At 37.7% G+C, this 12,911-nt stretch overlaps 1 protein-coding gene across 1 annotated transcript; it reads left to right on the forward strand.

Annotated features, from left to right (window-relative positions):
- The first annotated feature begins 4,044 nt into the window (after positions 1-4,044).
- On the forward strand, positions 4,045-4,413 carry LOC127898848 (uncharacterized). The gene has a single exon (XM_052431339.1). The coding sequence runs from the start codon at positions 4,045-4,047 to the stop codon at positions 4,411-4,413; it is 369 nt and encodes a 122-aa protein (XP_052287299.1).
- The last annotated feature ends 8,498 nt before the right edge of the window (positions 4,414-12,911 follow it).

Consider the following 12,911-nt stretch of genomic DNA (forward strand, 5'->3'; position numbering starts at 1 on the left):
AATTTATTATTAGTTTACCTTGACAGATTTTATTAATACTAAAATCTATTAATCAAAAAATTGACTTAAGATTTATACTAATTCAGACATAATTAAAAAAAGATATTGTAAATAAAACAATATAAATTTTATAAATTACTATGAATTTTAAGTATAATTATTTTAATATTATTAATATATCAAATAGATATTATCATTATTAAAAGAATATGATAGAATAATAATGTTAAAATAACTTTTCTAGTATTCAAAATATTATACAAATTTTATCTTATTTTATATATTATATTATTCTTATTTTTATTTATTTTAAAATTTCATTTAAAGTCAATTATTGGGTTGTTATAACCATGGGTATAACAGCAGAGAAAGGGTCTAATGACCATTCATGAAAGGGATATTATCATTTGTATATCCTAATAACCATGGGTATACTCTGTTATCAAAAATACTACAACAGTTTGAGGGTGTATCAATCATCCACCCTAAATTGACAAAAGCTATCTACCGACTACTAAACCGTTAGTTGCCGTTTGAAAGTTAACAGAATTATAGCGAATTGATGATTTTACCCTTGAAAAGTATCATTTGTATACCCTTAAATTCTTTTATTATCACTTGTATACCCTTAAATTATCACTTGTATCATATGAAAAGATCAGTTTACCTCTTTAGCGTTATCCTATTTAAATGGCAAGTAACGGTTTGGTGGACGGCAGATACATTTTGTCAATTTAAGGTAGACGATTGATACACCCTCAAAGTGTTGTAGTATTTTTTATAATAAATCATCTATAAAGTATACGAATAATAATTTCCCTTCATGAAATTAAAAGGATTTGTTTGATCATTTAAGCAAGGGAAATTTACAAAAATAGCCAAAATAATTAAGTGTTTTGCAACTTTAACCCCTCAAAGTTTTTTCTATCATAACTAGCCAAACACCCTATTTTTGGACTACATTACCCTCATCACTTTCATCAAATTTACAAAGGCATGCCATTATTCCCTTTTCAATTCCAGCATTTCCACCACTTTTCTCTTTTCAACTTAACAAACTTCATCACTCAACAAACTCCATAACTCTCAATAAATTAACAAATTTCATCAAACAAACATTACATAATTGAAGATATAATTATCAATTGGAGAGCTTCTTAAGGTTAGTTTATACTCTTACCATAACCTAAACTTTTAATCTATTGATTTTATCATTTGAGTTCGAAATTGAAGTGAGTTTTTTATTGCAAATGTTGTTATTTTTCATTAACAAAACAATGTGACTTGTTAAAGTAATTAGTTTGAGTTGAGAAATGAAAATTAATCATTGAAACCCCTGAAAAATCGAGCAAAACAGAAGCCCAGAACAAGTGAGACAGACACCTGTCTCACATAAAACCAGTAGATTTATGTGAGACAGGCACTTGTCGCACTTGCCTGTCTCACCAAAATATGTGAGACAGGCAAGTGGGACAGGCGCCTGTCGCGCATATAAACCCACTGGTTTTATGTGAGACAGGCGCCTGTCTCACTTGTTACCACTGGTTTTATGTGAGATAGGCAAGTAGGACAGGCGCCTGTCTCACATAAATCTACTGGTTTTATGTGAGACAGGCACCTGTCCCACTGCCTGTCTCACTAAATTTGAGTTATTTTCCGAAAGTAATAACTTGGGCTACATGTATCCGTTTTAGGTGTATAATGCATCGTTTCAAAGCTTACGATGAGACGAAGTAAATCCAAAATTGTATACTTCATTTCATCCACATAAATGTACTACATATTCATTTTTACTAGGTTTTGTAGCGTGAAATCTTATCTCTTTTGTTTTTTTTTTAATTTTTAAGTTTAATGGATTCTGTTGTACTTCAATTATGTTAAGACGGTTGGTGGGAGACGTTATCAGATGGCCGTACGGAGTACGTGAATGTGAAGAATACAACATTTTTAGTTTAGAAAGATTGTACGTTTGAGCAATTTATGGCAAGGGTGTATGAAGTTTTACAGATAAATCCTAATGAATATAGTTTGACGATGAAGATAACTTTGAGATCTAGTAACACAATGTATCGTGCATGTTCACTACCTATGGATATATTTAATGATAAAATGGTTAATGTTGTGCTGCACATGGCCTCTGATGTGGTCAATTATGGATGATTCCCTATATTTGTCACCACATATCCTCGAGTTCCGGCCGAAAATCCTGAGCCACTTGTGGAAAGTGAAACTTCGTTTAGAGCAAACGAATCTGTCCCCAATATTGAGGAAGATGTGTTACCACAACAAATGTCGTTCCAGCAACGTTACTCACCAGTTAACGAAAACAATGACACTATTGATAATAATGGCATTACGTTAGCGGATGTTGAAGATAATGTGTTACCATTAGGGACATCGTTAGGGCAATATTACTCTCCATTTCAGAATAATGAGTTCTGCAGTTATGATGATCTTGGTTATGACACCAACAACACAGAAGCTGATAATGCTTGTGTGCAACCATTCAATAGTGTGCAAGGCATGAACTCCAATACTGAAGTTGATGATAAGGACACTGGTCATTCCGATATTCTTATCAATGATGAGGATGAGCATCAGTATGATATTCCTGTTAACAATAGAGAGAACCGACCTATTCCTCCAATGGCCCGTTCGAGGAGGAGGACAGCAGTTAATCCCTTAGTGAGTCTTGCTCTAGTTTTGCCTTCAAACTTGGTTGCTCCAGACTTAGTTAGAAGCTATAATTCTTCTGACATTGGTGTGGGAAAGTTGTTCGCTGAGAAGAATGAGTTAATACTGGAATTGCGCAAAGTGGCCTTGCGGGAAAAGTTTGATTTCAAGATTGCACGGTCCACAACGACACGCTTTGAGGCTCACTGTTCTTCGGAATCATGTAATTGGCGTCTTCACGCAATGAAAGGTTCAGATGAGCATAATCTTCCTTGGGTAGTGAGAAGAGTTGACAATGATCATACGTGCTCTAATGAGGTTTTGCCTAGTGGCCTCCGTCAAGTTAGGAGTCGGGTTGTTGGCTATCTTATTGCGGATAAATTTATTCAGGATAAACGGATATACACGCCGAATGACATTAGAGCAGACATGCAGCAAGAATACGAGGTCCAGTTAACATATCAGCAAGCATATCGGGCTAAAGAAATCGGTCTTGAAATAGTACGAGGGAACCCTGCAGAGTCATACAACTTACTTCCCAAATACTCTCATGTTTTGACCAAAGCGAATGAGGGCATAGTGACACACCTCCAGCGGGATGGAGATGATAATTTCTTATACTACTTTGTTGCGCTTAGATCTTCCATCAAGGGCTTCACCCAGTACATAAGCCCTGTGATCGCTGTAGATGGCACTCATTTAAAGGGGTTATATCGTGGAAGCATGTTTGTAGCAACATGTCTGGATGGTAATAATCAACTGTATCCGTTAGTTATTGGGGTCATGGATTCAGAAAACAATGATGCTTGGGAATGGTTTATGACGAAGTTACACGGAGTGATTGGCGATAGGCCAGAGTTAGTATTTATCCCTGATCGATGCACTGCCATCAAGAGAGCCGTTTTAAAAGCATTTCACACTGCTGGTTATGGAGTTTGTTTTTAACATGTCAAAGGCAACATTAAGTCTAAATTCAGGATGTCCAAAGCTATTTGGGATCAATTCGAGCCAGCCTTTATTAATACAGCAAAGGCATACGGACGCGAAAAATTTAAAAGACAACTTGAATGGTTGTGGATGCTCCACTCGGGCGCGACTGATTATTTAGAGAATAATGTGGGCACGTGTAATTGGGCAAGGCCTGAATTTGAAGGTAGGAGATACAGCATACTTACCACCAACATTGCAGAAAGCGTGAATTCTTTAATAAAGGAACCGCGAAAATTTCCTGTTACTCATCTTGTTGATCACTTTAGAAAAACATTACAGCAATGGTTTTATGATAGGAAAATTGTGGCTGAATCGATGAGCACTCGTCTAACGACATAGGCAGATGAGATAGTCTGTGAAAGGAGAATTTTGGCCGAAAGAATGACCGTTCGGCCGATGTCTCAACATCGATTTCATGTTTTGGGTGGTGGTATGAAGGAAGGGATAGTTGACATTCGTGAAAGAACTTGCTCCTATAGAGTATTCCAACTCGATCAGCTTGTTTGTGCACATGCAATTGCTGCTTATCTGATCGTCCGTGTGGATTCCATAAGTCTTTGCTCTGATTATTACTCTAAAGATTCATTGGTCATGGCATATGCAGAACCAGCAGAGCCGGTTGGGGACATAACAGATTGGGACATTCCAGAAGAAATCCAAGAAATCAGAGTTAACCCACCGATTGAAGCACCATCACCTGGTCATCGTCCAGAGTTAAGAATTCCTTCTATCGATGAGGATGTTAACTGAAGAACTGTGAGATGCGGTCGATGCAACCAACCAGGTCATAACCGCAAGAGATGTAAAAATCCCATTGTGTCGAATCCAAACTGACTGTGTCATTGTAACTAATTATGGATTCTGAACTCTTATTATAATTTATATTACAATTATATGTAATGAGATATATTATGTTATGTTCATTTGCATAATGAGTACTAAAGTAGATCAATAATTACTTATAGCTAAATATATGAATATATCAAAAGTTTATGTCTATTAGAAAAACAATCTACATCCATACATCAAGTCTAAATACAATACAATAAATTACAAGGCAATATCGCCCGTGAATATATCTACAGCAATTTTCTTCCTGAAGTAATGCCCGTGGCTACTATCAAAATCAAGTTTTAGCCCGAACATCAAATACATTGTAAACATCAACATAAATATACCGCAATCACCACTTCCAGGTTCTTGTTGGGGCACATCCTTAACGATTCTTACTTTCCAAGGGTTGGCACTCTGCAGCTCAGGTCGAATGTTGTAGAATCCAACATCTTGAAGCCATTGAGGGAAGACGACCTGAAGAGGTTTGAATTTACGCAAATATGTTTTGTCCTCGCGAAAGGTAACCAACGAGTCGTAAATCCGCATCCTCCTCGCGCAAAGGTCTGCTCGAGCTAGTACCCAATGATCGCCGCCCAAATTCACAGGGATGAATATCTACATAAATAAATTGCTAAATTAGTATATTTTATACACAATTACCATAAGATTGAGTGACAATTCTTACCATATCGATGTAAGTAAATGGTTAGGACATGAGATCTTCCCGCCCATCCATATAGCTGTTCAAGTTGCTGCCATATTGTAATGGATAAACATCACAACTACCATTGTTCCATAATTGCTTTAGGAACACCTATTACACGATGAGTAGAAAATTAATAACATTTCGAGATATTTAAAACATCGAAATTATAGTTAATGATTATAGAGTTCGTAAACATGCCCAAAAGTATATATCTATATGCGTCAAGCTGCGGTAGTGCATTTGGAAACCGCCGTTGCTTCTCGCTGATCAAGCGGTAATACGTGTGAATATGCTGTGAAGGGATTAAACTAAATAAATTTATATCATTATCCATGCCAGCGGAAATATTGTTGTTTATTGTAATGTACTGACCATTAAACACACTTACCTTATCACCAAGCCACCCCATCGAAGCATTGCCCATGAGTATTTCAAAGAAATTTCGAGATTGTTGGACGGGCCGATCCACGGAAATGTTGCCGGCAAACCACTGATCAAACTCCTCACATAGCCTTGAGTCTTCTAGTCCCCTGAGCTGATTCATATCCATACTCGATCTTTCATCAATTTCATAGTCCGTAATGTTGAGTGCGGGTAGAGGCCTGACATTCCTAACTCTCTTGAAATGAGGAATGAAGTAAGGACTACCAAATATATACGACGGTCGGTACGGACGCCCAAACTTACTAACGCCAGGAGGTACCTCCGTGAATATCTGTACACTGTCATCACTTATGTCCCCATATAGATTGTACAAGAACATGGGGGTGTGCTCGTCGTCATTACCAGCATCAGTATGCGTACCATAGCCAGCATCAACGTTCGGACCATAGCCATTTGGGGCCTGTTGTTTCGAGGAGATGAACATATTAACATAATTTCGGGTTTGAAATCATAATAGCATAACAAAAGCATATGAAACTTGTTCACCGTGTGCGAGGGGCCAAACGGAGAATCACCATACGCGCCCTTTGAAGCACCCGCGCCAAACGAAGCCATAAACCCCATGACCGCTGCTCTATATTGTTGTGCTTCTTTGTGTTCTGCCATAAGTTATGTCCTCAGTTCATTAATGGAACTGTGTCCAGTCTGAAGTTCCGACCTCAACTCATGAATGGAAAACTCTATTTTATCTAGTCGTTGAACGAAATAATCATTGCGGAACTTAGTCCTTGCCTATTATTACAAAATAAAAAAGTAATGACAAAATGCCGGAATTAGGTATATGTGCATTGTAAATGTTTAGACGACAGAAGTTACCTCCAGCTCATTTCTGTGTTCTTAATCGTGTGCGGATTCATAATGGTCGTTGGCAGCACCGTCATCCTCAACAGGACTCTGCTGCAGTCCTATTGGGTTCGTGGTGTCAGGATCCACCTCGTTTGGCCCTGTTATGGATGGCGCGTTGATTGAAGGCTGGTGCTGCACCAAGTAAAACAGAAAACGGTAAATACAAAAAAAAAACATATAAATTACTTTGCATCCGGTTTTCAATGATATTGTAGAGGATACCCATATTACGGACCCAACTTGGCAAATATGGCACGTAATCCTCGACACTCTTCCAATAATTTGTGGCTTTCTCCTTTGCATCCGATTTGAGGGTTTGGAAAATAATGCCATCCTGTCGTATAGATTACCAAATTTTCAATTAGTATAACCATATATTATGTAACAGTTATATACAGACATACATATAAATGACTTACAAGACGATCGTTGAGGTATGAATAGACTTCGCCAAAGTTTATATTTGAAGAAGCCACGGGCTTCCATCGCACGATCCGAGGACCCTTCCTCTTAATTTTCACCATCCACTGTAATGGTAGTCCTCCAATCGCTTCAAAAATCCATGCCTTCAACAAGGAAAGATATGAAGTAAAAAAACGTGTCATTAAATATTTATTATAACAAAACTAAGTTATAAAAAAAATTCTTCACTCACATGCACTGTAGACGTAAAGCCGTAAAAATTGTATTTCTCAATCTATGCAAGGGATTTTCTACGCTTGCCCTCTTAAATTTATTGGCTTTGTCGTTCAATGCATTATCAATGCTTTTATATATTGTTTCCCATGACAAACGACCCCACAGAATACTTCGAAAGTGATTTATGTCATCTACCTCATTAAACAAATTGAAATTGATTTGACAATGATCTTTTCTTCCGTGTAGTACTCTATCAGCAAAGTAAAACATGACGATTTTTAGCGCATCAGTGTCATCCATAGTCTTGAAGTCTAAGTTCATAAATCTTTCCTCGAACTGGCCAAGATTTATATCGCGATTCCTGCCTCTAACGTACTTATTAAGTAACCTATGCATTGTTTTATGCTTCGTCAGGAATACATTTTTGCCATAGCAAAGTCCCGTTACTAGGCACCACTCTCCAATTGATAGCCGTATCAAATGGTCGCCAACTTGAAACCATAACTCATCTTTGTCATTTCCATCGCCATGGGACACTTGCAGAAGCAATATATTGTGCACAATTACGCCACTGAACGGATAGCTCCGGCACTGTAGGAAATGCCCAAATATATTGTCTTTGAACAGTTTCAACTGTTGCCTTGTTAATTTTTCCCGGATGGCATTAACAACGACATCTAATTTGCACATACTCGTGATACGCCCGGGGAAGTGATCAACGTAAGGTATCTTTATTATTCCCTGTTCTTTCATCGGTCCAGGCAATGCTATTTTTGATTTGTCCATTTATCTGGTACAAGTTAAAAGTATTACATGTTAAAAAATTATGAACAAAAGAAAAAAAAATAAAGGCAACACCACGCACTGTCTCTTGGTGCGACAGGCGCGCGAGGGAAGCCAAGAGCGTGCGAGGCAGCTGCGTGCCAACCTGCGCGCGCGAGCTGCGTGCCAGCCTGCGCCCAATTTGCGAGCGCTTGGCTTCCCTCGCTCGGTCCTGCGCGCAACTCGCGCACGCGATGCCGTACCTGTCGCACGCGAGATGCTCGCGGCACGCTCATCCCGCGCGCACGAGATGGGCATGCCGCGCGCATCTCGCATGCGACAGGCGCCATGTCGCGCGCGAGATGCGCACGCCGCGCGCATCTCGCGTGCGATAGCCGCAGCGTCACGCGCATCTCGCGTGCGACAGCCGCGGCCTCGCGCGTGAGATGCGTGCCTTCACTTCTCCTTCCCCTTCCCTTTCTCTTCTCTTTCTCTTCCCTTCCATTTCCCACATGCATCTCACCCACCACCGCCATTAAACACCACCAACAACAAGAACGACAATAACAACTCACCTAGGGTTTTCAATTTTTTTCTTTGATTTTGGAGATCTATGAAGATTTTCAACGTGATTTAGCTTCTTTCAGCCACCGACAACTTCCTCCGCTGCCGATCTACGCCGCCGCCGACGATCTATACAACTTCCGGTGATGAGATTTTGGTGAGAGGGGGAGGAATTTGCTTGAGGGAAACATGAGAATGAGGAGGGCAATTTCGTCCACAATTTGGTGATTTGGCTAATGTTGAAAGAAAAAACTTTGAGGGGTTAAAGTTGAAAAATACCTAATTTTTTTGGCTTTTTTTGTAAATTTCCCTTTAAGCAAGCATGTAGGTGGCCTTTCCCCCTTTTACCATGAAAAAGTCTCAAGAGTCTTCGTTTAAACTCTTTAGGATTATGGAAGTCAATTGAAGTGATTTTCATAATGAGTAATATAAAAAAGTCAGGGACAAAGTGAAATATGAAACAAAATTTATGTTGCATGAAAAACCTAATGCTTTATGTGCAGCCACCACCGCAATGCTACGAACACACCATTGAAAAACTACTAGGATTAGTTCTTCATTAGTAGTATGAATTCATTAATATTCACGAAAATTATCTTATGGATTAATATGACCCCCCCCCCCCAAAAAAAAGAAAAAAATAACGTCCAGTTAGAATTTTAAAATTGCATAGAGTGCAATGGAACCAAACTTTATGAATATGAAATTTAATACTATATGTACTAATTAAATAATTAAGCAGAAAACATAATCTGGGAAATTCGAATAAGGTGATTAATTTATACACTGATGATTTATCAACCCAGATGCTCTGTCCTTGTAACCTATGTGAAAAAAAAAAAAAGAGAGAGGTGGTTAAAAAATAAAATAAATAAAAGAAGAAGCTAGAAAGGGGGGAGCATGTTCACACGTGAGAGAGGAAGCTATCAAAACCGACCCGAAACCCGACCCAAACCTACGAACCCGACCCGGATATATATCCGATTTCCGGTCACCTCACCGGCCGAGGAAGATACCAATCTGAAGCTTGAAGACCGGTCGTCGTATCCCAGCCATCACTGTCGCCGATTAACAGCCAGAATTCTGTCTTTTTAGTTCGATAAGCCGCGGTAAAACCCACCCTTTCTTGCCGTCGCTTCCGTCGGTTTTTGGTGACGCCCCCGCCTGGATCTTGATCCTGAACTCACTCTCATCATTTTCCAACCAACCCCACCATCTGAAACTACTTTTTGGCCGCGAACGATCGCCGGAAAGCTTGCAGCTTCTCGATCTGCCGCTGTTGCCGTGCGTGGGAGCTCACCGTCGGCACTATTAGACTCAGCGTGGTTGGAACTATCAGACCCGAGCTTCTCGGCCACCGTTGAATTACCGGTCACCGTTGACCGGCGAGGGCAATTAGGTAATTTCACATTTTGAGGTCAATTTTGTAATTTCGGTTCTGGAATTGTGGATTGGTTGTAATTATGATTCCGAGGGTAATTTAGTGATTTATAATTTTGGAGTATTTTAATAATTTACGGATGCAAGTATATTTTGGTAATTTTATTGCCGTGGAGTTGTAAATTATAGATAAATGTTCGTTTTGACTTTATTGCATAAATTTAGCTCTAATTCCGATTTACGAAAAATTATTATATCGCTTCCTTGATTTAGAAGGATTTGCGAGCGAGAACCAATCTGGAGACATGAACGATAACTGAGTCTGAACATTGTTTCTGTGAGTGAAATATACAAAACTTATTTTCATAGTTTATTATGATAGTAATACATGTTTGTTAAACAGTGTTATTTTCAGGGACCTTCCCTGAGGCTTAGTGTATTTACAGTCAGATAGAAAGTATACATGTAATTACAGGGACCTCCCCCGACGTTAATACAAAAATACGTATAATGCTATTATAAAGGGTAAATACGTAAAAGTAAATTCAAAATTTAAACAAAAACAAAATTCAAACAAAACTTGCTTGGATTTTCGAGAACTAAAGACATAAACTCCCTATTACCCAGTGACTATCGTTATCCAACAAACAAATGAAAATAAATTTTTTCGGAAAACGCACTCCACTTCAAAAACACAACTTACACAAATCGTTGGAGAGCTTACACAACAAAACCCAATTTCATTTTCATCGTTGGAGAGCTTACAAAACAAAACCCAATTTCATTTTCATCGTTGGAGAAGAAGTAATCACTGATCTGTTTGCATCTAATGCACGAGATGACATCGTGCGGTGGTCTAACGCTTCCACAAAGTGAGCATCACCGACGGCCAATGTCTGTTGCGACTGGAATTGGATCGCAAAAGACATTAGTCTTCGAAATATAGCTTGCTTCATTGAATCAGTGGCTTACGATTTTGTTGATTAAACATAACAATGGGTCTATTTCAATTAATGAATATTTTGCTGGATGTTGTTTTTATTTAGGGTTGTTGGTGTTGAGTAGAAAAAATAGTTGGGTAATGACTGATAATAGCTATTGCGTAATGACCTAAGAGCTTCGTAAGTAGTACAGAAGTATAAATGATGAGTTTCAGTTTGCTTTGTAATGTGATTGCTCAGTTTGGGGCCAACTACAGCTTCTTTCGAGGCTCAAGTCTTGCTTCGTTTTCAAACATGAGTTCCAATGATCTGATCTGTTCATCACTGAACCTCTTCTTATTCTTGCACTTCTTCTTTCTTGTTGTCGTCGTTGTTGTGATCTTGTTGTAGCTGTATGGCTCAGCCGCCAGAGAATATTTGCCCCCATCTAACATCTTTAGTTGGAATTTAGGCTGGTGACTAGATAATTTTGTATATTCTAATTTCAAAACAAATTCATTCAAAGAGGGGGCTGTGTTCTGGGGGGATATTTAAGCTGTGTCAAGTGCTTTGTGTCATGTATTAAGTTTATTTGCTTATTGTCTACATATCACGGTTTTGTTTCCAAGACTGACAGGGGTTGGGTTTCTCACTTCTCCATTTATATCCAACCTGGCCCATCCTTCACAATTTTTTTATTAATTAATTATGCATATAATTTTTTTATCCATTGGGTATTTGGTGTGAATTCTATTATCCATCGATTTATTCTGTAAATAAAGATATATTTTGACGGTAAAGGTATTTTTAGAATTTCAACAGTCAACTAACAGTCCACTTAACGGAGTACTAACGTCAAGGGAGGTCTCTGTAATTATGTGAATACTTTCTATTAGATTGTTAATACTCTAAACCTCAGGAGAGGTCCCTAAAACTAACCCTTGTTAAACAAGCAATTTAAATACTTGGATTTAATGATTTTCTCAAAATAGATTTTATTTCGCATATTGAATTTTTATTAAAAAAGTGTTTGGTTAATAGTTTTCGGTGTTGATTTTGAATAAAACCAAATAGTATAAGATAAGCGGATTCAAATGTATTAATGAAAGGAAAAATATGATTTAAAGTATGGTTAAATGGTATATGAATGTGTATAAAGATTGTTTTAAAATTATTGGATAGTACCCTTTCCCGGTTATATTGATATAGATATAATGAGTCCTTTGGGGACCATATGAACACACGTGGAGGTTTTGGCCGTGTGGTTGGACGTTTCTTCTTTTTGGGGCATATGCATGTGATATGATGGATGATAATAATGATACATATATAGATGAGATACAGGCCTTTGGGGCCTGTCTGGATACACATAGAGGCGTTGGGCCGTATACTTAGGCGTTTTGTCCTTTGGGAACTAGATTATGTATGCACATATATAATGAGATATATGACAAGATAAGAGATGACACTTTCTTGTCTATATAGCTCTGGGGCATAACGGTACTTAGATAGTACATCATTACCCGTCCGTTGAGGTCTGAATACAACGAGGTTATTCTCCTAAGTACTTGTTTAGTGATGATTTCATATTTGTGTATTTTATATGATATTGTGATATGATTTCTATGGTTAATACGTACGATATTATATATGCTCTTTAAGATTAGTAATCTGATTTAAATGTTAAATGATTTATTAATGGTTTCTCGCATATGGTTTGATTAAATCGTGTTTGGAAATGATATGATTATTTCTTTTAAAGTAAAAATATATCTTCAAAACTTATTATTCACTCAATGAACTCATTGAGTTTTATACTCATCCCGTTTTATTATATTTTCTCCCCTAACACGAGGTTGTAGGTACACCAAATCGACCCAGCAATTGTAAATATTTTAAAATTTTGGCCAACGTGATGGTGTTAGAAAATATAGATGATTTTGTTAGGACATCCTGATCATCTTATTTTTTGGGATTATATAATTTTGTTGTATTATTCTTTTGGGATTGAGAATAAACTAATGTATATTAATATTAGTTATAATATAATTTTTTGATATTCTGGAGGTATCTTGAGTAAAATTCAGTATTTTTGTTGAGGGTGTTGATTATTGGAGTTCGTTGTATTATGAATTATTTTGGGAGTGCTTATT

This window comes from Citrus sinensis, chromosome 7 (assembly GCF_022201045.2).
Source record: "Citrus sinensis cultivar Valencia sweet orange chromosome 7, DVS_A1.0, whole genome shotgun sequence".
NCBI classification, from domain to species: domain Eukaryota; kingdom Viridiplantae; phylum Streptophyta; class Magnoliopsida; order Sapindales; family Rutaceae; genus Citrus; species Citrus sinensis.

Coding starts and splice junctions, on each gene's coding strand:
- LOC127898848 (XM_052431339.1), top strand. CDS start 4,045: ATGACCGTTCGGCCGATGTCTCAACATCGATTTCATGTTTTGGGTGGT.